The sequence below is a fragment of the Channa argus genome, chromosome 16 (assembly GCF_033026475.1).
Source record: "Channa argus isolate prfri chromosome 16, Channa argus male v1.0, whole genome shotgun sequence".
Classification (NCBI taxonomy): domain Eukaryota; kingdom Metazoa; phylum Chordata; class Actinopteri; order Anabantiformes; family Channidae; genus Channa; species Channa argus.
In genome coordinates, this window is record NC_090212.1 from 22258198 (window position 1) to 22285468 (window position 27271).

Below are 27271 nucleotides of genomic sequence, written 5' to 3' on the forward strand. Positions count from 1 at the left end.
AGTTTGATGGACAGCTGTGTGCTTTTTGGTCCCTGTTAAACGCCAGCGGAGTGAGACTTCATCACCTTCGCTACTCTCTGACGTAAAGCCTACGTCTGGCGTCCGCCATGTCTTCAGCCGCTCCGTCATCACCAACAACATCAAACATGGCGGCGTCTGTCCGGGAGAAACAGACAGGTCTGTCAAACTGATTTTTCTCCGTTAACCGCTGTTGTTTTTCACCGGGCAGCGGAGAGTTCACATGCTGCCGATGATAAATGCTTCTTTCCTTAGAGCTCGTCAGGCCTCTAACCAGCTAACTAGCAGCTAGGCGAACTAGTTAAGTGGGGCTTGTGTCATTAAGTTATAGAAACTAATAAATAAAACGCCTGGACTTACAGACTAGTTAATTAACCAGCTAGTTAGCTAGTTATCAAAGTGGTTAACTCTATGGTTAATTGTTTGTTATAGCCTGTTAGCTGCTAGCTTCTTAACGGAAGCATTAGCCGGCTAGGTGATGCTAACCTGCTGCTAACAGTGAAGCAAGCGTTCATTCACTTTTAATTGGGACAGTTTTAATTCGTTTAGGTGTTTTTTAAGTTTAAGTTTGTCTGATAAATTGTGAATTAATAATAAATAAAAGTGAAACTGTCTGTAAAATTACTGCAGCATCAGAAAATTCAGGCTTTCTACATTTAAAGTGGATCTTGGTTCTAGTTTGGACACCAAATTCACCTATGCTAAGCTGGAAGGACTTTTTAAGGAATCACAGTCGGATCCCAGAAATTAGCCCAGAAAAATCATAGAAACCAGCCAGAAATGTCCCAGGCAGCGGTTGAAACCTTTAAAAGACTTGAAATCCATAGGAAACCAGCACAAGCTTTCCCACAAACGAACAGTAACATAAGAGCATCTCAAATTTAGACATCTCCCTTAAATCAGCAAGAATCTCAGTAATAACAAGTAATGATCAGTAGCTTCAAGTAGTGTTTACATTAAGAGCATCTATTGTACAGACATTGAAGCGTGGAGAAATATTCCTAAATTAACAGTAACTTGGATTAAGACAAAAATAGAAATGTGAGGCGAACAAGTGACTTTGTGTTAATGGAACTGGATTCCATTAACACAAAGTCACTTGTGAGGTCTTTGAATGTCTTTCCTTGTCTTGTTTGACAGACTTTGCTGCTTGTCTGACACGATGGAAATAGAGAATTTTGGTTTCTTTTTCTAACAAACTTAAAGCAATTTATCTATTCCAAATAGTCAAATCAAAACAACCAGCGAGTTCCTCAGGTAATAATTGCAGCTGTACTAAACAGCAAGTCCAAAATGTCCTGTATAGAAAGTTTACAGTACCAGAAAATTTATTCCAGAGCCAGAATCATCAGTATACCAGCTCACTCTCATAGCAAACACGCTGCAGCCGGAGAGTAGAGAAACACGGCCCTGATTGACTCACTATTATTGCAAATGAAGGTTCAGTTGTTGCACTTTGTCTTTGTGCTTTCAGTTGCTCTAAAGCGAATGCTGAACTTCAATGCTCCTCCTCTAAAGAACACAGCAGCTGAGCCAGTATGGAAGGTAACACACACATTTAATCTTCGTCCACTTTAAATTGTTTCCCTTACAATAGAACAATAGTACACATTTTTTTTTATAAAGGTAAAGTTTACTTTTACGAAATTGTATTTGATGCTAGTATGTTATTAAGTTGGCACATTTGTCCCAGGTTAATTAGACTATAGCGAATTGAATTGATGTCTGTGTTTGTTTCTGTAGGTGTTGATATACGATCGGTTTGGCCAAGACATCATCTCGCCGCTGCTGTCCGTCAAAGAGCTGAGAGACATGGGCATCACCCTGCATCTGTATGAGACTCTTACACACACTTTTTAGTAAAACACGTGTTCTACTTTCTTATTCCAACCGACAAACTGTAACCTTTCTACAGCTGTGGACTCTTTAGTTTTCGTCTTCACAGCCACTGAAACCTGTTATAGTTTTTAGAAGAAATTGTAATTTACAATAATTTACAACTCCACTTAGAAAAACAATAACAGTAATTGTATTTATTTGTTTAGTCTGCTTCACTCGGATAGAGATTCAATCCCAGATGTACCTGCCATCTACTTCATCATGCCCACAGAGGAGAATATTGACAGGATATGCCAGGTACCTTTACTCAATTTCAGTAATTCTGAAGATAAAACAAAAATGCAGTAAATATCAGGTAGTTCTGAAGCATATTTCTCCTTGTCTCTAAGTGGATTATGGACATTTACTTGATTTAAAAAATGTTCATCACATCTGTGTTTTCAGATTTTAGTTTAGAAATCTGAAAACACCTTAATCAATGTGCTGTGTGTTGCAGCCACTGCTGCTACTGTTGATCATGTTGCTATGTGGCTAAACCAGCAGTCAAACTACAATAACCAACTTCCTGTTATTGTTCAGGTCATCAGTATTGTATGTACCTGTCAGTTGACTTCTGACTCTCTATGGGCAGTTAGCAACAGGTTTTCTGACAGGCCACTATTCATTTGTCCTCTCTGTAGCTTAAATTCTAAACCTAATTCTGAATGATAGCATTCTAACTGGTAGCTATATGACTTGCTTGCTTGTGTGTGTGCGTGTGTGTGTGTGTGTGTGTGTGTGAGCAGGATCTGAGGAACCAGCTGTATGAGTCGTACTACCTGAATTTTATCTCTGCCATCAGTAGAAGTAAACTGGAGGACATTGCCAGCGCTGCTCTGGCTGCTAATGCTGTCAGCCAAGTCACAAAGGTTTCCATGGTTCTCTTTTTCTTTTTATTCTGATTCAGGTCTTGTTAAGTTTAATATATGTACAGATTCAAAGAGAAAACCTGTTTAAAAAAAAACTATTTTAAAATTTACTCTGAAGCAAACAAACAAAAACCAAAATCAACATTCATTTGTTACACATTTGTGCTGTAAGCTACAAACAAACTTTCAGAGGAAAAAAATCAGACAAAGAAATATTTGTATTAACACTTATTTCTCCAAAACAATTTTAGGGAGTAACTTATTAGACAAAATATTAGTTACTGTATGGTTTCTAAAATCTCAGTACATCTAACTAATCAGCAGTTTTCTGTCTGTGTCTCAGGTGTTTGATCAATACCTGAACTTCATCACTCTGGAAGATGACATGTTCATCCTCTGCCACCAAAACAAGGAGCTCATATCCTACCACGGTATCACACACACACACACACACACACACACACACACACACACACACACACACACACTTTGATCAGACCAGAGAACAGTTACTGTAGATGGCATCATGCTGTGAGTTAAATCCAAATATTTATCCCACTGTGCAGCCATCAACAGAGCAGACATCCAGGACACGGAGATGGAGTCCATCATGGACACCATCGTGGACAGTCTCTTCTGTTTCTTCGTCACTCTGGGTGAGACTCTGTAAAAGCTAATGCTGATATCTCAGGAGTAAACTAGGATCTTAAACTTTTTACCATGTTTTCCATAACTGTTCATATTTTCTGCATCTTAAAGTGGATTTCAGGACGATGTGAACCTGATTATGATCTTTTCTGCACTGACAATGTTTTTATTTCTATCTGAACAGTTGTTTTTTCATTGTGTTTCTTTTGCATTCCACTAGATGGAAGTCTTCACTTTACTTTCAAAAGCTCCTTTTTGTCCGAGGTCAATCTCCTCAAAGTTTCATATATCTTATTCCTGGAGTTTGTCACATGAGTCTGCTGTTTGAGATACAGTTTTTATTTTTAAAACAAAAGATTTTCAGTTTTTCAGAGAACTTCACAAGTACTTGTTTCTCTTTTGAGTGACATGACATTTAACACATTTATCGTTTATTCTATCTGTGTCCCACTGAAAGCTATTCTTTAATGTTTGACTGTAAATTGTTTCTGTAAAGTTGAAAGCAGATTTAGTTATGCATTGTTTTTACTCGACTGATTTTCATTTAACAATATTAAACATTAGTAATAAACACTTGTTGTCGATCAGGTGCGGTGCCAATCATCCGCTGCCCTCGGGGCAACGCAGCAGAGATGGTTGCTGTGGTGAGTTTAGAGTTTGATTATATTCAGAGTGAAACACCAAAAGAATGTGTGTGACGTATCTGTGTCTATAATTATTAACATTTCTGTAACAGACAAAAGCTTGTTTGGAGATTTTACACCATTTAGCTTTATTTTTTATAAAGTTGGTGTGATATGAAGATAAACTACTGTGGTGTGTATATCATATACAATGATCAGTCACAACACTAGGTGCACCTGTACAGTATAAAGCAATACAAAGCTTTTATTCCATTAATTTGATGAAGCACTTTTTAGAAAAAATATTTTTATCATATCAGTATCATCATTTTGAAGAAAAAATGTTTGCTGTGGCTAAATATTTCACCATCAGAAAATGTGTGACTTTATTTGAATTGTACTTTAATTGTTACAAAGTGTTAAGGGAGAAGAAAAAAATCAAAATCGAAAAACTCAAGGGAAAGAGTGAGAACATGAGACCGTAGATGAGGCCCTGTGGTGGGCTGTGTGTAACTGCTTCTGTGTGTTTTGTAGAAATTGGATAAAAAGCTCCGTGAAAACCTGCGGGACGCCAGAAACAGCCTTTTCACCGGAGACAACATGTCTGCTGGACAGTTCAGGTAAATGAGACTTCGTCACAAAGGAGAAAACTGTAACTGAGTGTGAAACGTCTCTTCCCATCATGCAGTGTTGGTGTGAGACATTGCTTCTGTGCATATTCATAGCCCTATTTTTCTCTCCAGTTTCCAGAGGCCTCTGTTTGTCCTGGCAGATCGAAATGTGGACATGGCCACGCCCCTCCACCACACATGGACCTATCAGGCGCTGATCCATGACGTCCTGGTGAGCTGTCATTGATCTGCTTGGGCTAAATCCACTCTAAGTCACCAAATTCCCAACCAATTTACACATTTTTCAAACTGGAGTTCTGTGACACGGAGGAATATCAGGATTTGTTACACTACACTGTACTTGTTAGTCGGAGCAGTTCAGTGAATGTTATCAGACTTGAATAAGGCAACAGATAGAAAATCGAATCTGACAGAGAAACAGTTGTGTTTAATGACCTCAACCTTTACATCATTACTGAACAGCAGCAGGTGTGTGTCTCAGTGATTCTCAAAGCCACAGATTCTGCTGAACACACATACACACACAAAATCATGCAGAGGCAGACAGCACTGGAATGTAGTGGTACATAGATGTGTTATGTAACCTGTAAAAAACACACACTCCAGGAGAAAAGACAGGAGAGCAAAGTTTGGCAAAAGGAGGAAAAATTCAGTGTTCGTAATCTGAATCACATGTATACGAGATAACATAACCGTTCATTCACCCAGAGGAACATATTGGGAAAATGCTTTTCAATTCTGCGTCATGTCAAAAAGATTCATTTGCTTTATGCTGCACAAACCACAAATCTATCCTTTCTATATGAGCTGCAGAGCAAAAATATTATGAGGTAACGCAAAGGAAAATGAGACGAACTCACTATCCCTTCAGAGGTCCAAGTTAAAAGATGCCAGCTCACCACTGTCAGTAGAATAACTCTTCAAACATGTGGATTTATTTTGGAAAAGCGCAAAATAATCTCACTCCATATTTCGATCCTATTAATGTCTTTTTAAAAGGAACTCATGTTCGCTCCTTAAGATCCAGATCCCAGGCTCTGATCTGGTTTCTGTTGTGGTCTGGTTTTGCCAGTTCCTGGCTCCAGATGGTGGCGTTGTCACTTGCTGGCTGCACACCTTCCACATGTCTCTTCTCTTTCCTATAAACATGTCACACAGCTGTCTACCACCCAGCAGGAGACTTTGTCCAAACCCTAAATCTCCCCTGTCATCCATCATCTTGTTACCACAGTAACAGTGATATTTTGATCCACAGTTGGTTTCTTTGTGAGCGTGGAGGATCTGTTACTCATCGGTCTGCGTCAGGTCAAGTAACGCACTGTCTCTGATCGGGAGTTTATTCCAGATATCACAGCAAGGCTTTCTGGGCTTCACCTGCTGGTCCTGGATCAGGTTTTATATTCATTGAGTGTCTCAAAATCCCTTGTGGGATTTTAGGACATAAACTCAGTTTAATTTAATTTGCACAGAGAGAAACACAGAACAAATGTGACTGGAGAAGTCAAGAAGCTGCAGGCTTTTATCATGGACCTTCCCAAATGTCTGAACAAAATTCAGTCAAATAAAACACAAATATTTGTCAGTTAAAACAAATATACAGTGTATGATCAATCATAATGTAAACCCCTCACAAAACAACTATATCTGAATAAAAATAACAACCAACAACACAACCTGAACCAAATGTAGTGACAGCTTCTTTTGAAAACTTTAAAACGATAACAAGCTTTTAGCAATTTTTTCTTTGGTATTCTAGACCTGTTCACCATGAAATCTGAGGGAATAATGGCACTGACCATTTTTAGGAAAAGAAGGAAAAACATGGGGTTGTATTTTTAAAAATGAATCTGTGATTTAGATTAGAAAAACACTGAGAGAAGATGGTAGAGCATGTGGTGTGACCATGTAGTTATACAAATGTTTGAAAGAATGTTGAGCTTTCTAGTGGAGCAGGAGGCTTTTTGGAGTCAGAAAAAGGGCCTAATCTTACAAATCTCATTTGGAGATTAGAGGTATGTGTTTGCCCAAACAATATTACCATCAATCATAGAAAAATAAAGAGTTGTGTAACAAGACATATTGAACAAACTCTAGTTTGGTGATATTTAGTATAAACCCAATCAAAAGGGTTTTTAATTTTAATTTCTCATCAACTAGCATTTCTAACAAACAAGTGTGAGAAACCTGGGTCATCTGCACTACTCCACCAATACCATGATTCCTACTATCCTTCCTGCCCTTTGCTGTAAATATTATGAAATTTGACTTTTGCATGTTTAATGAAACCTTGTTGGGGTCAGACTATCTAATGACTCTCTCCATTTCCTGATTAGGAAATTTTATGTTCATCTGTGGACAATATCATTTTGGTATCATCACAAAGACAACAAGAGACTATTTACAAATAGATAAAATAAAATATCAAACAATATCAAACATCTAAATAGGTCCTTGGCGTCTGCCACATTAACTGTGGCATATGTGAACTGCGTTGGAAGCCTGACCATTAGAATAGCTGCTTAACCACTTCAGCGTGTAACCATAAAAGTCTTACAATGAAATATGAGCGTGTTCCAATTATTTTGTGTCCAATAGGACTTCCACCTGAACAGGGTGATGATGGAGGAGGGCGCTGGGACAGAGGCGTCACTTTCCGGAGCCAGACCAAAGAAGAAGAGCAGGAAGACCTACGACCTTACGGCTGCAGACAAGTTCTGGCAGAAACACAAGGGCAGGTCAGTTCATGAAGACAGAAGTAAATAAATGTTAACGTATTTACTATATATTCTTTAGAAGAGCTGGTAATGTGGAAACCAAAAAAATGATGTTTTTAGTGGATTGATGGCAGACGTCTTCCTGTGCTGTCTCTGCTGCATCTTCAAGTTATTTAGACATAAAACCTGAAATGTAGGTAATGGTAGCTGTGCACAAGATGACATGAAAGCACATACAGGTTTTTCCTCTTTACTTTCAGGATCAGACTTTGATCTCACACAGGCCCCATTAAATTGGTAAAGTAGTTGTTTAAGATAATTTGTATTATTCATTAGGTCATGTTCCTATTGGTTTGGGGTAACATGGCCACACCTCCAGCCAATCAGAGTAATGAATTATCAATTCAAATATTATGTAAATAGCTTCTGAAACATGTGCTGTAGTTTAGATTAGCTTAAACAATTTGGGGTTAAAAAAAGTGACAGAAATGTTTAAAAACACTCAGTATTTATAAAAATGAATAAAGAAGGTTTGCTATGCCAGCTCTTTAACATTTTAAACATATTAAATTACTATATTTATTAATTAATAATGTAATTAAATTACATTACAGTTTGTGCATTCTGCAGTAAAAAATTAACTAAAGCTGTTCTGAGTTTCAAGGATATTAATACTTCACCACTACTACTACTACTGCAGTAGTCATTAAAAGTTGCATTTTGTGTGAATTTTAGAGGAACCACTTGTAACTTAAAGTTGTGTTAAGCTATTTCAATTGTTCTTGTTTGATGTGTTCATTGCAAACAGCTGAAAGGTTTTAGAGTTAGCCAGTACACATAATTTGCAATGAGAGCAGCTGTATAAGATTAGTCTATATGCTGATGATATCTAACTAAACTTAACAACTTTCTAAAGGAATTCACTGGAACTGATCAAAACTTCCTGATTGTGCCTTTTCCTAACACCACCTGTAATCATGAGGTTGTGGATCAAGCACTTCCTCAACTAAGTCATGACATGTTTGAAATTTCCTGGTTTTGTCAGAATGGAGGGGTAACATCCTTTATACTTTATTAATTGTTCTAATGTTCTTTGTGTTCTTTGAGGTGACTTATCTGGAGTAAAGATGAAGCTGATTGAACGGATGTTGGTTGTATGTGTTTGCTTGGCCGTGTGTTACAGTCCGTTCCCAGAAGTGGCGGAGTCTGTTCAGGAGGAGCTGGACGCTTACAGAGCTCAGGAGGATGAAGTCAAACGCCTGAAAAGCATCATGGTGAGACAGACGCAAACGTTTAAACTTACAATATGTCATAGAACATATCTAAATCTTTATGATCTTATCCACAAGAGCCCGATGCCGTTGTATTTTCCACATTGTGAAAAGAGTAGAGTTTAAATCGGAGAGGACAGCCGACAATACAAGACCATGAGGAAGAAAGAGTTAGTACTCGATTAAAAAGACAAACATTTTTTAAAAAGGCAAAGACAGTAGGTTTGGATATTTGTACAATCATATGTGCGTGTGATAATGTGTTTGCATTTGTCTAGAAAGACTTGCTTTTTACCTCCTTTAGCTTCTCCCTGAGGTCAAACCCCAGTCAGTAAAAGGCAAGTCCACGGCAAAAGTCAGGTTCAACAAGTTGAATTCATGTCTAATTCATTAAAGTTGTATCCAAACTCCAAGTCTAGTTGAGTTAGCTTTGAGGAAAAAAGTCAGAATCTGTTAAGCCATGTCCACCTTTTCTGATCTGTGTGTGTGTGTGTGTGTGTGTGTGTATGTGTGTGTGTGTGTGTGTGTGTGCGCTTCCAGAGTGTAAAGTTATGATCAGCAAACTGACTGGGTTTGGATTTTAGCACTGGAAAAGCTCAGGATAGTGTTACAGTGTTTTGACTTTGATGCAGAGAAGACACAAACTTGTTTTTGGTGTAACTGCTCTGTCTGTGCATGTGTCTGCAGGGTTTGGAAGGAGAAGACGAAGGAGCCATCAGCATGTTGTCAGACAACACAGCCAAGCTCACCTCTGCTGTCAGGTACTGAACATAGAATCTATGGTCCTAAAGCACAGGGGTATTTTACACACCGCTTGGAAAACAAGTAATAAGCAAGTATTTAAGATTCAAGATTTCAACCCAATGTAAAGACAGACTTACTCGTGTCCAGTTGTCCGCTGAGTGTATAAAGTGCAAAAGGACAAACCTTGTGCATGGGCTGGGATTCTAGCAGTTATAAATCAGGGGTTCTCAATCCTGGACCTCAAGAACCCCCTGCTCTGCCAGTTTGGCTGCAGCTTCCTTCAAAGCAAGTCAATAGTTTAAGTGCACTTATTAAATTACATTAGTGAAGTATATCTACTGTAGAGGTATTTACATTTATTACAAATTTCTTTTTCTTCACATTGACATTTCTGCCTAATATTAAGTTGTTGGTCTAAACCTGTTGCCATTTCCATCGCACTTTTGATGCTACATTTGGAATCTCTACATTCTGCTCTCGAAAGAGAGAGGTACAAATAGCTCTGAATCGTAGGAACTAAAAATCACGTCAATGTTTATGAAAAATTGCCATGTTTATTATCACTTGTCATATTGTGAATCGACCTGTGAGGGGAAAATGCATTAAATCTAATCAGATCTTAATGTTCCTGAAAGTGACAGCACAGGCCTCGGTGCAACCTTCCTGAAAGTCCCAAATTGGTGATAAAAAGATAATGCAGTTTTATTTTACCCTCTGTAATTATTTGTTTCTTTTTTAAGCAGGTTTCTCAGTAAGTAAAGACTGAATGTGAGTGGACAGAGCTCTGAACACGGGAACTTTGATATCTATGATTTTAACTACTAAACTGCTGTTAATTTATCTTGATCTGTGAATCTGTTAGACTCACATCCCAAACAACCTGTTGCCTGTGATTGGAATTCAATTTAACTCTAAAATAGAATTCACGGTTTGTTTTTTTTGGGGTGTAACATCCAGTTGGAAGAGGTTTGTGCTCATGTTGAATTGTATAACAATCCTCTTTTTCCACAGATCAAAATTTGAGATACTCCAGTGATTTTTGAAAAATAAGAATCAGACTCAAGTGGTTATTTGGCTGAAGGTTTTTATTTTATTTGATGTGTCCTGCAGCTCTCTGCCTGAGCTGCTGGAGAAGAAAAGGCTGATCGACCTGCACACCAACGTCGCCACGGCCGTGCTGGACCACATCAAGGTACAAAGCAGTGGAATTGGCCTTTATGCTGTTTGTCAATTTATACCAGTGTCAATTTTATAATTGGTCACTACTTTTATGCCTATTTTGCATTTTGTTTTTTTTTTCCCCTTTTGAATATTATTTTCTTAACGTGGCATGTAACTGCCACTATGAAAACTTCTGACAGGAGAGATAAAGAGACTATACACTAGATGTAAATATATGTAGAACCAAAATTGAATATAGGAGAAATGTAAATAAGAGAAGCCTTTGAGCATGTTGTCATGTTCTTAACGTCCTAATTTTGTCACAATTCTAGGAATCACTAGTGTCTCAATGTAAATATGTGTAAGATTAGAACTTAAACGCTGAACGCTCTTTTTGTACTAACTTGATGCTGCGTGATTCCTCAGAGTCGGAAACTGGACCTTTATTTTGAGTATGAAGAGAAATTGATGAGCAAGTCAACTTTAGACAAATCACTCCTGGACATCATCAGTGACCCAGATGGTATGAACACACCGCCCGCACGCACACGCACACACACACACACACACATATGCAGAAGTACACGAGAAGTAAAAGAAAACTGCTGGAATGTGTATATATGTTCATCTAATTATATGGATTTTGTTTTACTAATTTAGCACACAGCTCACAGAAACATTAAGTGCTGATCAAACTGTGCGTAAATGTGTGTGTTTATCAGCTGGGACCCCAGAGGACAAAATGAGACTCTTCCTTATCTACTACATCAGTGCCCAGCAGGCTCCTTCAGAGGTAACACACTCACTAACGACAGTGTACAGTTACTACAAAAACTGTTTGTGTGGCACCTACAAACCAACATTAAAAAAGATTTTACCGACAGAAGAATTTCTGTAGTTTCACACTTCAACAAGTCAGTTTATCCAGTTTCTACCTGCATTCATATTAAAACTGTTGTTGTGCATTAACAGAGGTGTAACAGGTCTCACTTGGAGCCTTAATACAAATGTGATTTGCTCCAGCTCTGCATTCGCAAACTTTAAAAAAAACGCATATATTTTTTAAAAGGAAGCCTCATGTTGAACCACTCAATTGTGACACATTTCACAGCAACCACTGGTAATCTTCAATCTTAGCTTCAAATCCATCTGGCGTTACACCTAAGCACGACCTTTTCTAACAAATCATACTTGACGCCTAAGTCAAAATATTAAGTAAAAGAACTGCACAATGTTTTGTTCAGTCATAACAACATGTGCTTTGTCAACACACCAAATGTAGCTAATTATATCCTTGAGGAAAGTCTGGCTTTAGAAGAAACCAGCTTCCAAATCCAAATATTTTCCAGGTCAACAAACGTGTTTTCACTTTAAAATTGCTCCGGTGTGAATTAGTAATCACCAAAAACTTGCCAAAATGTTTTTCCAAACCACTGCTCTGATGGATGTGGAAGAGCTTTCATCACCGTATTTGACTCTGAGTGTAGTGAACCCATTCAACAGACCAGTGTGAATCTCCAGACCACTGCTGCACCAACTGAACCAGTGCTGTCATCACTTGGGTCTGATTTCTGAGCCACAGCAGTACAGAGGGAACGTCATCACCCCCACACACAAGAACACAAACAATACGCCACTTGTTGGTGTAAGTTCACTGTAGCCACGCTGGCTTTTTATACGGCCGGAACTATGCTAAGTTGCTACGTCCAATTTGGAACAATTCTGCCCTCATACATCAGTGTACTTAAAAGCCTACTTAAGATTTTAGACCTGCATCTCTTGAAACAATTTAATAGATCAGTAACCTGGTCGTGTTATGTTAAAGTGATTTTGCACCTTGTATTGGATTTGGAAATTAATTCACAATCCACAAGTTCCAAACCTGTGCGAAATTTAGAGATGTGTGAACTGGCAGGAGAAGGTGTTTTTGTTTTTATTCTTTTTAATGGGAGCATTGAATGTTTTAGTGCATGTAATAGAAAATGTGTGAGAGCAGCGATGACACGGTGATGTAGGGGTTTGTGGTGCATTACTGTCAAAATAAAACCTCACACTGAAGAAAAAACTGACTCTTGGGGATGTAGAAGTCATTGTGCGGTTTGCTGTTTACTTCACGGAGCAGACACACAGCAGACACACAGCAGACACTGAGGACAGGAGAATTAAAAACACGTTGTGACAATGGTTATCATTGTTTTCCACACTGAAGAGATGCCACAGATTCCCACCGAACCAAACAGACCTGTACGACTGCCACTCACTGCCACAGGGTCTGGCTGTTTGTGGGTTTTACTCACATCGTTGTTAAGGTTTCATTCTGATATTACATTAAGGTTCTTCAAGAACTGGAAATTATGTACGGAATTACCTTAGCATTTTTAAGCTACACTATGAAAAATTATGTAAATTCTCTTATTGATTTGTTGTACTAAAGCTCGATTTAATCAACTTGGCACCGCTGCCAGTGCTGTTCAGTGAAAGGAGGCCTTGACAGCACCTCTCCACATATAGTTTTGGAAAATATTGCTAGTGCAGTTAGATGCAAATTGTGTATTGTGCCCAAATGAATTAAAAGGGTTAGAAATTGTGACCTTGCGCTGTGGTTCTGGAAGACTGAAACTGTAGTCCCGCCTCCTCCCACTCCTCTCTGCTAGCTTCCTGTTGCAGACATTTAACCTAAAGTCTTTCGTACGCGTGTTGTATTAATAGCAGCTTCCTGACACTTGAAAATCCAGTACAATTTCATGAAAATCTCAAAGATCCTCTTACATGAAGAGGAGAAGAAATGTCACTTGCCTTTGTGGGCAGACTTTGCTTTGAAATAACACTATAGTACGTCTATTTGAAATACCTTCCTTTGGGCTGTGCTCTTTCAGGAGTCGCCACAGCGAATCATCTGCCACCATCTAACCATGTCCTCTGCATCCTCTTCTCTCACACCAACTAACTTCATGTCCTCCCTCACTACATCCATAAATCTCCTCTTTGCTCTTCTTCTAGACCTCCTGCCTGGCAGCTCCAACCTCAGCATCCTTCTACCGATATATTCACAGTTTCTCCTCTGAACATGTCCAAACCACCTCAATCTGGCCTCTCTGACTTTATCTCCAAAACATCTAACATGATCTGTCCCTCTGATGTCCTCATTCCTGATCCTGTCCATCCTCGTCACTCCCAAAGAGAACCTCAACATCTTAAGCTCTGCTACCTCCAGCTCTGGCTCCTGCACACCTCACCACGGTCTTACAGCTCTCATACATGTCCTGCACCACTCTAACAAACTTCACTTTCACTCCAGACGTCCTCATACAATACCACAGCTCCTCTCTCTGCACCCTGTCATACGCTTTTTCTAAATCTATGAAGACACAATGCAACTCCCTATGACCCTCTCTGTACATCTCCATCAGCATCCTCAAAGCAAATACTGCATCTGTTGTTCTCTTTCTTGGACCAACTGCCTTTCCACTCTTCATCCTCTACAACGTCCTCACTTCACTCTTACTAATCTTTGATACTTCCTGCTCCACATCATTCGACTCTTCTAGTCTTCGTTCTCTTTCATTTTCCTCATTCATCAACTCTTCAAAATACTCCTTGCGTCTTCCCATCACATCCTTCCCATCTCTATCTCTCTGCCTCACCAACCTGTACAAATCCACCATCTCCCTCCTTACTGTCCAACCCAGCATACAAGTCCTCATATGCTCTTTGTTTGACCTTTGCCACCTCCACCTTCACCTTACGCTGCATCTCCCTGTACTCCTGTCTACTGTCTTCAGTCCTCTGTTTACTTTCTCTGTATACACTCCTGAACTTCCTCGTTCCACCACCAAGTCTCCTTGTCCACTTTCCTCTTTTCTGATGACACACCGAGTAACCTCCTACCTGTCTCCCTGATCTCATTAGCTGTAGAGGTCCAGTTATCTGGAAGCACTTCCTGACCACCGTGAGCCTGTCTCAGTTCCTCCCTGAAAACTACACAACATTCTTGCTTTTTCAACTTCCACCTCTTCGTCCTCTGCTCTGCCTTTGCCCTCTTCATCTTCCTCACCACCAGCATCATTTTACACACCCCCATCCTGTGTTGTCTGGCTACACTCTAACTACCGATACTTTACAGTCACTGATCTCTTTCAGATTACAACATCTGCACAAGATGTCGTCCAACTGAGTTCTTCTACCTCGGCTCTTATACGTCACCCTATGTTCCTGCCTCTTCTGGAAGAAAGTGTTCACTACAGCCATTTCCATCCTCTTTGCAAAGTCTACCACCATCTGTCCTTCTGCGTTCCTGTCCTGAAGACCAAACCTGCCCATCACATTCTCATCACCTCTGTTCTCTTCACCTACATGTCCGTTGAAATCTGCACCAATCACCACTCTCTGACCTCTGGGGAGGATCTGCATCACTTCATCTAACTCACTCCAGAATTTCTCCTTGTCTTCTAACTCACATCCTACCTGTGGAGCATAACCACTAACAACATTGAATTCAATTTCCAGCTTCAGACTCATCAACCTGTCTGATACTCTTTTCACCTCTAGAACATTCCTCACAAACTCCTCTTTCAGGATAACTCCTACTCCATGGTACCATGGTAGAACAACTTGCACCCTGCTCCTAAGCTTCTAGTCTTGCTACCTTTCTACCTGGTCTCCTGGATACACAGTTTATCCACCTTCCTTCTCTGCATCATGTCACCAACTCTCTCCTTCCCTGGCAGAGTCCCAACATTCAAAGTCCCTGTCAGTCCTACACTCTTAGCTTTCCTCTTCTCTTTGTGTCTATGAATACCCGGCTGTAGGGCGGCTGTAGCTCAGTTGATAAGGCAGTTGACCATAGACCACAGGGTCAGTGGTTCAATCCCGGCTCCTGGCTACAAGTCGAAGTGTCCTTGGGCAAGACACTGAACCCCAAGTTGCTCCCGGTGGGTCAGGTGAGCACCTTGCATGGCAGCCACCGCCATCGGTGTGTGAGTGTGTGTGTGAATGGGTGAATGGGAAGCTACATTGTAAAGCGCTTTGGATAAAAGCGCTATATAAGCGACTATTTACCATTTTACCATTTACCCCTTCCTCCTCTCCTTCGACCAACAGTAGCCCAATTTCCAATGGCACCGTGTAGGTCAACTGCACTGGTGGTGGTCTTTGTTAATCTGGGCCGTATGGAAGTCTGCTTCAGTGTGGAAGCCATGATTCACATGTTTAATTTTGCATGTGTTTTATGTCTGATACCCTTCCTGACACAACCCCCTGTATTTATCCAGACTTTGGACTGGCAGAAGAAGACACTGGCTTGTGCCCCCTTGTGGTTGCGTTCAAACTGAGAATAGTTACACTTGTAGTTACACTTATAGTTACACTTGTAATGAAGTGTCAGCCTCACAGAGATGAAGTGTTTGCACAAGCTTTCGTAGTATTTAGCATTGTATCAGTTTAGATGCTCAGCCTCAGTAATTAATTCAAATTGTGCAGACATTGCAGAAGCGACAATAGACAGAGAATTGACTTGCAACTGTTTAGCCAAGCTAAATATTAAACTTGGCTGAATAGGTCGCCATGAGCATTAGAAACGTTCATTTTTTTTAAACTCGAATCTCTCATCTCTGTCAAACTTCTACTGCCTCTGCCAAGGAATTTAGCTAAAGAGAAGTCTTTTCATTAGTAATAGTTATGTCTGGTTTTTTTGCTGTGGCGATGTGCGAGTGCACAGAAATACTGGGCAAACAATGATGAATTGGCCTTTGTTGGTTTCTCTTCAGCGGATCCTGAGTTGTTCTATCTTTCTGATGGCAGAAATTCTTTTTGCGATTTGTGCCACTGGACAAATTTAACCACACAAAAGTTCCTTTGCTGTCCCAGATGACAGCCCTGCATTTCTTCCCATCATTCCAGCCAGGCTTCTTCACCGACACTCAGACTAAATTAGCACAGGGGATGCTTACATCATCAACTGTGGTTGGCCAACAGCAGAAATTGTTTAGACAGATGGTTTTGAGTCAGCTGCACCCTTGTGTCCTCAGAACCACTTTATTCTGATCAATAGTCACATTCAGGGGTGAGCTTTGTGAGAAGCATCTTCTTGGCCCGTCTCTATGTATTGAGCCAGTGATTGAACAAAGGTAATCGAGCCAAAGCACCAAGTTCCCCTTAGAGAACAGAGACCTGGTTAGACTCAGCTGTGTTCAAGGAACACAGCTGGATCAGGAATAGTTTGGAAGAAATATCATCCTTTATAAAATGACAGCATCGCTGATTGTATTATGAGAGAGTTTATTTTTAAGAAGGAAATGCATTAGGAGTTCCGTTTTTCTTTAATTAGCAGTTTGATTGTATAAAAATAAGAAATGTCACAGTCTGGGTCACAGAACAGCAGCGAAGATTTTTTCCTGTCCTTAACAATTTCTGCACACCTCCAAAAGTCAGTCACATCAGTCCAGGCCTGCAGCTGCGATGTGCAGAAAAGCTCTGTTTGTCCACCTGCAGAAATCATTTTATCTGTAGAGTCCTTCAGTCACATCATTCTACATCAGTAAAAGAGTTCAGGCTGAGCTCTCAAAGCACAAATTTCTGTTGAATCATGGCTCTTCATCACTGTTCAAACCTTTGATGAGGTTATCATCAGCACAAAGACTGAGTGCACCACTTTTTGTATTTAGGGATCTAAATATTGGAGTTTACTTTGCGTAGTTATTTCTTTGACAGTTTATAATTTCCAAACACAATTTGTTTGTCGTTGTTAGAAATGAATGAACAGTGGCATAAACGTCCCCAGTGTGCAACAGAAAAGATGTTCGCTCCAAAAAAGCTCTTTGCATTTTCAGCATCGATTGAAATCTCCAGCTTCCTCTGCTCATGAATGGTGCAACAGTTCTTCCGTTGGCCAAGAAATGAGCCTCACTCCTCCTTTCATCCCTCTTTTTATCTTTTGTCCACCTGAGACATGGGTCACCCTGGAATTACCCTCCATCACCTTCCTTCACCCCCCACTGTTCCTCCTCCTCTTCCTGTTGTCCCTGGTCATCCATCTCCCTCTGTGGCTTGTGGTTCCTGTCTATTTCTCCAGTGTCTCTCGGTTCTTTGATCCCCCCCTCCCCTCCTCCTCTCAGACCTCTCTCTCACCCTCTTCTCCCTCCTTCGATGTGCTGCAGAGGTCCCCAGAGAGCTGCTTGACTTTCTGACTGGTGTGGTTCTACAAAAACAACCACACATGCTCACGTGGCTCAGGACTTGTGTAATCTTTGACTCCTGCTGAGCTGCCAGTCAGGAGCTTATGGCAGAAGAAGCTGTGAGGATGATGTGTCATGCGTCATTTTCACTTGCTGTAGGTAGAAAAAGGGTTGAGTGGAATGTTTTCATCCCACTGTTTTAATGCTCTACTGTTCCTAGAATTGGTTTGGTTTGTGTTTCCGTAGCAGGTCAGCAGCTAAAATCAGCAGAACAATGAACTAGTCACTCAAATCAACATGATTAAAATTCTTTGAGGTGGTGACTTTTAGTCACACTATTCACTATGCAAAGGGCTCCAGCATGAAAATGTCTCACCATTGTGCTAAGTACAGCACTGGCCAGTTACATACATGCAGGCAGACATTCCTGATAGGTACTTTTTAATATAAACCTTGTTTTAATACTCTTTAGTTTGCAATGACCGGGACAATTGTATCTGTACACAGTAATAAAGTCCCACATCAGAGAATTACAAAACTCTAAATTGTGTTCTTTCAGTCCAACCCATGATCGTATTTCCTTAGCTGGGTTTCCATTCATTTGTTATGTGTAATTTTTTATTTTTTTGCTTTTCATTTAATGCATTCATCCACACGAATTACTCACATACTTATGTGTATCAGTTTGTTGTCAGGTCTGTATTGTAAAGATTTAGCTGAACTTGATCATTAAATCCAAACTGACAATCTGAATATTATATTAAACAAACATCAATGTAATTATGTCCAATCATCCATTATTTATAACCTCTTATCCTGTTCAGGCTCGTGGGCCCACTAGAGTCTATCCCAGCTGTCATTGGGTGAGAGGTGGGGTCCACCCTGGTCAGGTCTCCACTCTGTCTCAGGCCCAACACCGAGACATACACAGACAGAGAACTATTCACTCACATTCACATTGAGTAACTAAATATGTTTATAATTTAGTCCTCTTCCAGGAGAATATGTTGCTTTCACTGATTTTATGGTACTTTGAATTTTCAACTTGGATTTGATGCTGAATCATTTCCAAATCATTGAAAGCTCTTTTCTAAAATGTAACTTTTTTTCCCACCAGTTCTGTTTCTAGGATTGTATGAGATGCCTTCATTATTGCCTACATGTGCATATATGTAAGCATACAGTTATGTAGTAATTATCCCTTTATGACAAATATCATGGGGATGAATTAAAGAATTTAGAAACAGTATCTTAAACCATTTGTACTTACAAAATTGAGTTAAGGACTGAATAGTCTTTAACAGATAGACTCATTCTCAGCTACTGTCAGTGACATCACTGACAGTAGCTGGATTTTTTTTCTAGTATTTCAGTGACTGTATTCTCCTTCACCTCCTAACATATTAGTCATGGAATCGTCCAACTGCCTGCAGCTTTAACCGTTGCCTCTTTTTTTCTGTCCCAGCTGCTCTGATCCAATCTCAGTGTTACATGGTAACACCTGATCCTTGTTATGGCTCCTCTAATATGACAACGTTGTTAGTATAGTTGGATGAGTTTTTGTGAATGGAACTTTTCCACAAAAAAAGAACAAGAGCCTTATATGGTATTTAAGAGGTGTTGATTAGGGTGTTGATCAAATCTTATGAACAGGTGAACAGTTTGTATTCACAGGCCCAGTGTGAAGTCAGTGCTAATTTTCCTCAAAGTTGCACAGCTCAAGTAAAGTGCACAAAATTACCAAAATGCGATAAGACAAAAAATACTCAGAAGAGCCAAACACAGTGATCACATAAACACAGTAACCACTAAAGATGTAACAGCTGCATTTGTTATTGGATTTCTCACATTCTGTGAGATCGTATCTTGGGTCTACAACAAGCAAAATATAAAAGGTTGATTAGATGAATTTGGCAAATCTGACGTGTAACAATCATACAAACAACCTCACAGAAAAATAATCCTGATATTTCAGACCAGATTTATAAAAATGTTCCTACATGAGGCCCATTGTCTGAAAAATATGGAAGACGATTAAAACATTACTTCATTTCTCTGGAGTTTTATTATTGCTAATTGTCTTCTGTAGCAAACACCTATAATGTTGTTTTGTGTGTTTCAGTCTGACTTGGAGCAGTATAAGAAGGCTTTACTGGATGCAGGCTGTGACCTTTCACCTCTCAACTACATCAAGCAGTGGAAGTGAGTTTAAATCATTGCATTCATCTGGTGTTTAACAGCAACATCATTTGACTAGAGCTTCACATTCACACATTGGTGGTATTATTTTTGGGATGATTTAAAATCAATGTACATGGAAAAAAAACATACTGTATAATAATGTATAACAAGTGTATTGTAGCATTTCACTTCATTTCCTTGTTTGGTTTATTTTAACCTTCCCAGGGTCTGACTTCTATAGTTCTGACACATAGGTTACGGTATTCATTAAATGTTATTCTTCACCAGTATTTGAAGTATTTGTAAGGCAATTGGAACAGGAAGTTAGATAGTTTAGATGCATTCAAAGTGTTTTGATCTATTGGTTTTGGATAATAATGTGACTACACCATCAGTGTTGAGCTGTTCTTGTTTTAACTCGTTTTTCCAGGGCATTTACCAAGATGGCTGCCACCCCAGCAAGCTACGGCAACAGCGGAGTCAAACCCATGGGGTAAGTTACTAATAATATAATTAATATTTTTGACACTTTTTCATAAAGAAACAAAGAATAATGTGTGTCGTGTTAATAGCTCCTCCCTGCAGTAACTGCGGCATAGTTTCACTAACAGCGTTTACAGTGTAGAATCTGAAAAACTATGTTTTTCCCATTTGGTTAAAAACTGTTTGTGACTACCAGCCTAACCCTGTTCTCCTCTGTCTCTGTCATTCCCTTTTCCTCCTCCTCCTCTCTTTCTGATGTCCCCCTCCTCCCACCCTCCTTCATCTGCAGTCTGCTTTCCAGAGTGATGAATACTGGCTCCCAGTTTGTCATGGAGGGAGTGAAGAACCTGGTGCTTAAACAGCATGTGAGTAGAGCAGATTCTCCTGCCATTAGTAGAAAATAACCTGCAGTCAATCCAAACAGCACAAAAGCCTCACGTGTAAAAGTGGACTTGTGAATAAATAATTTTACGCTCTGCAACGCTACACTGCCCAGAACTGTGTCATGACACAATTTATATGTAATTTATATATAGAATTAACAAATTATTCTGTATTAATTGACACCTCGATAAACAAAGTCTGAACCATTTAGAGATATACTTCACATTGTCACTGCTTGATTAACCTGTGCGGTGTGAGCAGGGAAGATGCAGATTCCAGGTATCGAAACACGTGTGACTTATCAAGGATTCCAAGTATCTGATTAGATTACAGAAAATCAAAAGTGTTTGTTCAGTCTAACACAGCCAAACATGCTGAAGACTTAACCTCGTTAAATTCAGGGCTGTCCATTTTGAGTGACCACTTTCTTCTTTGCTTTTTTGCATTACTAAATTTGGATTTGTTTAGGCCGTTCCCTCATTTTTTGATGGCTTTTCCTTATTTAGCTGTCAGACTGAATTGAACTGAATAAACAGTCAGATTTCAGAAGGGATCACTGCTCTGTCCATGGGTTTCAGTGAAACATTTTTTTTGCTTAATGGACTCATGAGCAGCCGCCATGTTGGAGGAGAAAGACTGTAATCCTCATCTCTTTCTCTACGGGATGATTTATTAGGGTTTTGTGTTTTCCCTGTTAGTCATTTTCTTCCTCCAATATGTCTTCCTGTAACTGTTATGGTCTCCAGACATTTCTTTCTTCTTAGCTGTACATCTTTCTCTAACCTGCTTCACCACCACAACACCGTGCTCCATCCGTCTGCCAGGAGGTTAAAATAAGTGTACCCAGTGTGACGGACTCGTTCCTGGACAACAGCGATGGTGATGATGATGATGAAGGGATGAAACTGGCACCAACATGAAGTCATTTATTATCATTACGCACACAGAGGGAGGTGGTGTCTGTTTTCTTCATTCAGAAGCTTAACTAAGACCAGTTGGACCATGATGCTTTGCTGACCTGCCAGAACATTATAGACGCTCACTGTCAGTCTGGATGGAGATGATGACACTTTGTTACAGTGAATATTTATGGACTTCATCCAACTCTCATTTTACCGGCTTTTTAAAGAAATATCTGCTCGCTGAAGTTTTGGATACAAAATCTAAAGAAAACAGGTTTGACAGTTCAGATGGAGTGATTCTGCTCGGTCAGAACCAGAGCTCAGAAGTCGGCGCTCATGGAAACCTTAAACTAACCTGAAAGAGAAGAAAAGACATGATGATGAGTTTTTACTGAGTGATTAGTTGGTAACTCAACCCTAACTTATAATGAGAATATGGAATGGTTATAAGTAAAAAAACAATGCTAGAATAAAACTCCTGGGGAAACATCTCTCACCTAAAGAGGTTAATTGGCTACAGGACAGGATCATTATTGGGTATAAAAAGTGCATCTCAGAGAAGCTGAGTCTGTCACGATAGGATGAGTTAGTCACTGTGATAAAATGGTAACATCAAATCCAGAGACATCTCTCTACACAAGGGTCAAAGCTGAGAAGTGACACTAAATGGTGGTGATCTTTGGGCCCTCTGGGGCCACAGCATTAGAAAACAGACATGGTTCTGTGGTGGAAACTACTCTGCAACACTGGACAAAATACTGTAACAAGTAACTACAGTTTTATCACTTGTTTAATGCGAGCATCATTATGTATTTGTGTTTGCAGTGTTTCATAGTACATTTACTTCTTTTCTAGAACCTTCCGGTCACTCGGATCCTCGACAACCTGATGGAGATGAAGTCCCACCCTGTGAGTGTGTGTTTCTGTTGATTTAGTTGAATTTTGCATGGCTCCCAGGCTGTTGGATGGTTCTGTTTCCATATCATCTTTAATATTATAATATATTGAGATTCACCAAGCTACCACCATCATTAAGCACTGCAGGTCACATTACTGGGACGTACATACAGGGTTAAACTTGCATGTGAAGTGAAGATAATGCAGGGACATTTTTCAATTTAGCGTTTCATCTAGTCATTTGACTCTGCACACACACATACACAATGCAGGTTTCTCAACGTCTGGAGTTACAGATGACAAACAAAGATCCTGTTGTTTTGCATCTGAACGTGGAGACACGAGCTGAATCCAGATGAAAGAAACAGACCACATTCTCCCTTTATCAGATTGTTCTGTGTGTGTGTGTACGTTTGTGAGAAAGTTCAGGGTTATGTTTTTCTAGTTTAGGATGTGCAATAATCATAATCTCAATTTAAACAAAAGTAATAATGTATCCACATGATATTTATTCTACGCCTGATGCAAGACAAACTGACAGATTGCTAAATATGAACTAAGAAGATGCAGAAACATTGCTATTACAATAAATAAATGTGGTAGAATCAACATCAGTTTGGAACTTAGGTTCCAAGTGATGTAAGTGATGATTTTCTGAGCGTAATTGGTTAAAAAAACAAGTTCAGGCAATAAACAGATGATGTATAAAACCCTCAGCTTGAACTCCCTACAATCATGCTTTATGCACAAAGAAAATAGAAATTTGATTCAATTAAAGCAAAAAGTATGCAAAAATGAACAGGACGCTGAATATTTTCCAACGTGACAACCAAAAGAAACAAAACACAACACAATGATCACAAACGGTGCAAAGTGACCAGAAAGTGTTTAGTTCAGGCACTAAAACCCAAAAAAGACCAAAGGTAGATCCACAAAGACACAAAGTGACCACAAACTGTTTTAAAATGACTGAAGAGAGATACAGAAAGCATATTAAATAATTCGAAGGAAAAAAGAGACGTTTAAAAAAAAGTGTTTTTTTTTTTCTGTCTGGGGGCCTCGCAATTGTCTGCAGCCTGTCTGCTTCATAATCCCTCTTTGGGTAAAACAGGTAAAGAAAGAAAGAGTGTGATATTTAAATAACAGGCTATAAAGTATATTTGTTGTCAACACAAATAAAAAAAACACACTGTTAATGAAAATTTATGACGTGTGAACTTCCTGAAACAGTCGGTGACAGTTTTATAGCTGCTGCAATGCAACTCGTTTTGGACTCTCGTGTTTCAGTGAACCTTAAAATTTACACAGAACATACGTCTTCACTGACGGGTGTTTTTCTCTCCGATCCTTCAGGAAACAGACGACTACAGATACTTTGACCCAAAAATGCTGCGAGGCAGTGAGAGGTACGGCAGCGTAGCTTCATACATTTCAGTCTGATCAGTGCTAGCAGAGCTGCTGATTGATAGAAAGCTCAGCGATGTCTCATCCTCCCATTTTTCTTCTTCAGCTCCATTCCCAGGAACAAGAACCCGTTTCAGGAGGTAAGCAGACTTTTAGTTTCTCTGTTTCAGTGTGATTGAGTAGATTCTGTCACTTATTTCCAGACCATTTACATAAGGAATAAGCAGGCGAGTTCATCAGAAATTCTGCTCAATGCACATTTAACTGTTAAACTGTGAGAAGATTTATAAAATGTGACGGTCTGGGTCTCCTTTAATTGGAAAGTGAGGAAATTGTTTTTTAATCTTCCATAGAAGATGCAACAGGGCCACAGCAGATGACCTGCTGTATAAAACAACCACAGATTATTTAGGTTGTTCACATTATGGTTAGGAAATATTGTTATAAAGGAAGTAAACGTGAGGTGCTGGATGAGTTTAACGACATTAAGTCCTAACTTTGACCTGACTGGACGTGAAACCAATCAGGGAAGAAGGACCAGCCTCTGGATCAACAACTGAATATTTGCTGGATTCTCAGTGTTTTCTACAACAGTGAACTCAGCGTTTTATGTGTTAGTCAGACAAAACAATTCAATTTTAAACCTTTTTAAAGCTTTATTACCAAGGTTTGAATGGCCCCCAGAAGCTCCAGGTTTACTTAACATCAACTGGTTAAACATAAACTTCTTCATTAAATGTTCGTGGGCCCTTTCTTAAAAATTATAAATGGCATTAAACTTCCCTCTGACTACCCTATATTAAAATATCTCTCTACCTCAATCTGAAAAATGCCTCCAGATGAAATTAACTTGGAGGAAGTTCAGATTGTGTCAACTTGTTGCTCATACTATGGAGTTTGTAATTGGGGTCAACCTGCGCTTCTAAAGCTCCTCCAGATGACATCATCTGAACTCCTAATGATGAAAAGCTCTTATGGGTGATGTTATCTGGAGGTTTTCAGCTAGAAACAGATAAAAATTTTAATATTGGGAAGTCAGAGATGTCTCATGTTTTTGGTTGCAAAAAAAAATTAGCTGATGCTGATGTAACCCTGGCTGTAGGAGAACAGTGATAAGATTATTGGAGTCAGCTTTTAAACAAATGAAATATTTCTAACATGTGCAATAAAGTGATGCGGGGGAGAATATTATTGAGGTTACTTCACAATGAAAGCTTTTTTTTGGTGGGGTGATGTTGATATTCTTCACTTTGTATGTACAAGAAATACACAAAAATCTACGAATAACAATAACTGGGACAAACTGTTGCAGGAGAACAGTTTGTTCCAGTGACTTGATTTATATTCTTGTCATTCAGTATTTTTCAACTTGGCCTCAACATTAAGAAAATTAAAGGTCATCATCTGGTTTCTGTAAATGTAACCAGCAGAATAAACCTGAGTTTGGTCCTGCAGGCAGAACCAGATTCAGCAGGTTCCTGATGTTGTGTTGATGTGTTTCAGGCCATCGTGTTTGTGGTGGGAGGAGGAAACTACATTGAGTATCAGAACCTAGCAGACTACGCCAAGGTACTGTACTGTGATTCACCCTATTCTGGAATTCAGATTCAAAATGTTCTCGCAAATGTTTTGGGTGGTTTTGTTTTTTTGTACATTTATTTTACAGATCCCACATTTTCCAGCTAACGTTTTTAAAATATTTCTTTAATTTACTCAAGTTGTGCTTGTATTTAGATGTAAAATACCATGACACATATGGAAAAAGGATGAGTTTGGTTCTAATTAAAAAAGGGAAATGGAAAAGTGTCAAGTTGCAGCTTGTTTCATGTGAACATACTGAGCTTTGAAATTTCTACAAAATGGACCATCCAGTATCCATCCATCATCGTAACCACTTAACCTGTTTAGTGCGTGGGGGGGCTGGATTCTACCCCAACTGTCACAGGGCGACAGGTGAGCTCCACCCTTGACAGGTCTTCAGTCTGTCAGAGTATGTGTGTGTCTCTGGCCCTGACAATCATTCACACTCACATTCACACTTACAACCAATTTAGAGTCACCAGTTAACCTATAATGCGTGTCTCTGGACTGAGGGAGGAAAGTGGAGGAAACCCACACAAGCACAGGGCGAACATGCAAAATCTACACAGAAAGCCTGCGTTGCTGCTGATGTAAAATCTTAAATATGTTTTAGGCTATGTAAAATATCAATAATTCACAGATTCACAATAATTCACTTTTTTATGCTTTCCTAAAAAAATAGCTGTTAAAGTTACTGGGATATTTCTTTTTTTTTTCTTTATATTTGTACATGAAAGGAAAAATGTGTAGAGTTTAGAATGTTATTTAATTTCTTAGGGTATAGCAAGAACAAAACCAGACGTCAATGCCATCACTTTTAAAGAAAGACATAAAATTCCTAATTAGAAAATGTTTCACACTGAGTTACTTTATTTTACTTGACCAAAGACAAAAGTTCATCCTCTTCAACTTCTGCTTTTTGCACAACATAAACAGAAGCCACAGAAAACATTATGTTGTTAATGTTCATGTGAGAGAAAACAGCATCAAAAATGTCAGGCATGCAGGTGCAGCATTTTCCTTTAGCCCTTCTGCTGTTGTGGTGATTTAAAGCTCCTGCTGAGATGGTGTCGTTCTGCCCCACCGGACATTGGTGGGATTGCATCTTGTTCTGACAGTTTGCTCAAGCGATGCTCCCAATCAATGCAGCATAAACACAAATACACAATCAACACATTTTCATACACATTTTTTTTTTTTTTTTTTTTTTTTTTTTTTGACAAGAACATCTAAAAACCAGCTGTTTGGAAATAAAACACAGTAACTTTATTCCAGCTTTTACTTTTTTGATACGTTCTGCTGCAGGAAACGTGGTGACAGTATCATTGTCTGTGTTTTCAGTCTAAACAGGGAAAGAAAGTTGTTTACGGCTGCAGTGAACTCTTCAGCGCTGCTCAGTTCATCAAACAGGTGAGACAGCACTTGTCACACACATATATTAAAGGAACACTTGTGACTGCAGTAATAACATCTCAACATTTTTCTGCAGCTCTCCCAACTTGGCCAAAAGTGACGTGGACACCCTCTACATGTGAATCTCTCCTATTCCAGTTTGTTTTATATCAACTCTTTTCTGTAAATGAATGTTTTCTGTCTTTACTGTAATTTCTCTTTTCCCTCTTAGCACTAATAAAGATCAGTCTCAAGTCATGGCAGCCTTTGTTTGACATGTGTAAACTTGTCTGCAGCTCTCCGTCCTCCTCCTTACA

At 39.3% G+C, this 27271-nt stretch overlaps 1 protein-coding gene across 1 annotated transcript; it reads left to right on the forward strand.

Moving 5' to 3' along the window:
• Window positions 1-18: 18 nt before the first annotated feature.
• scfd1 (sec1 family domain containing 1) lies at window positions 19-27212 on the forward strand. Its single transcript, XM_067478848.1, has 25 exons — window positions 19-177; window positions 1493-1563; window positions 1762-1850; window positions 2064-2154; window positions 2643-2765; window positions 3109-3196; window positions 3332-3421; window positions 4002-4057; window positions 4571-4656; window positions 4780-4879; window positions 7264-7403; window positions 8566-8656; window positions 9341-9414; window positions 10508-10589; window positions 10985-11081; window positions 11281-11351; window positions 19853-19932; window positions 20342-20404; window positions 20684-20759; window positions 22536-22589; window positions 23931-23983; window positions 24088-24121; window positions 25485-25550; window positions 26904-26972; window positions 27052-27212. The coding sequence occupies exons 1-25, from the start codon at window positions 108-110 to the stop codon at window positions 27073-27075; spliced, it is 1938 nt and encodes a 645-aa protein (XP_067334949.1). The 5' UTR covers window positions 19-107; the 3' UTR covers window positions 27076-27212.
• Window positions 27213-27271: the final 59 nt, after the last annotated feature.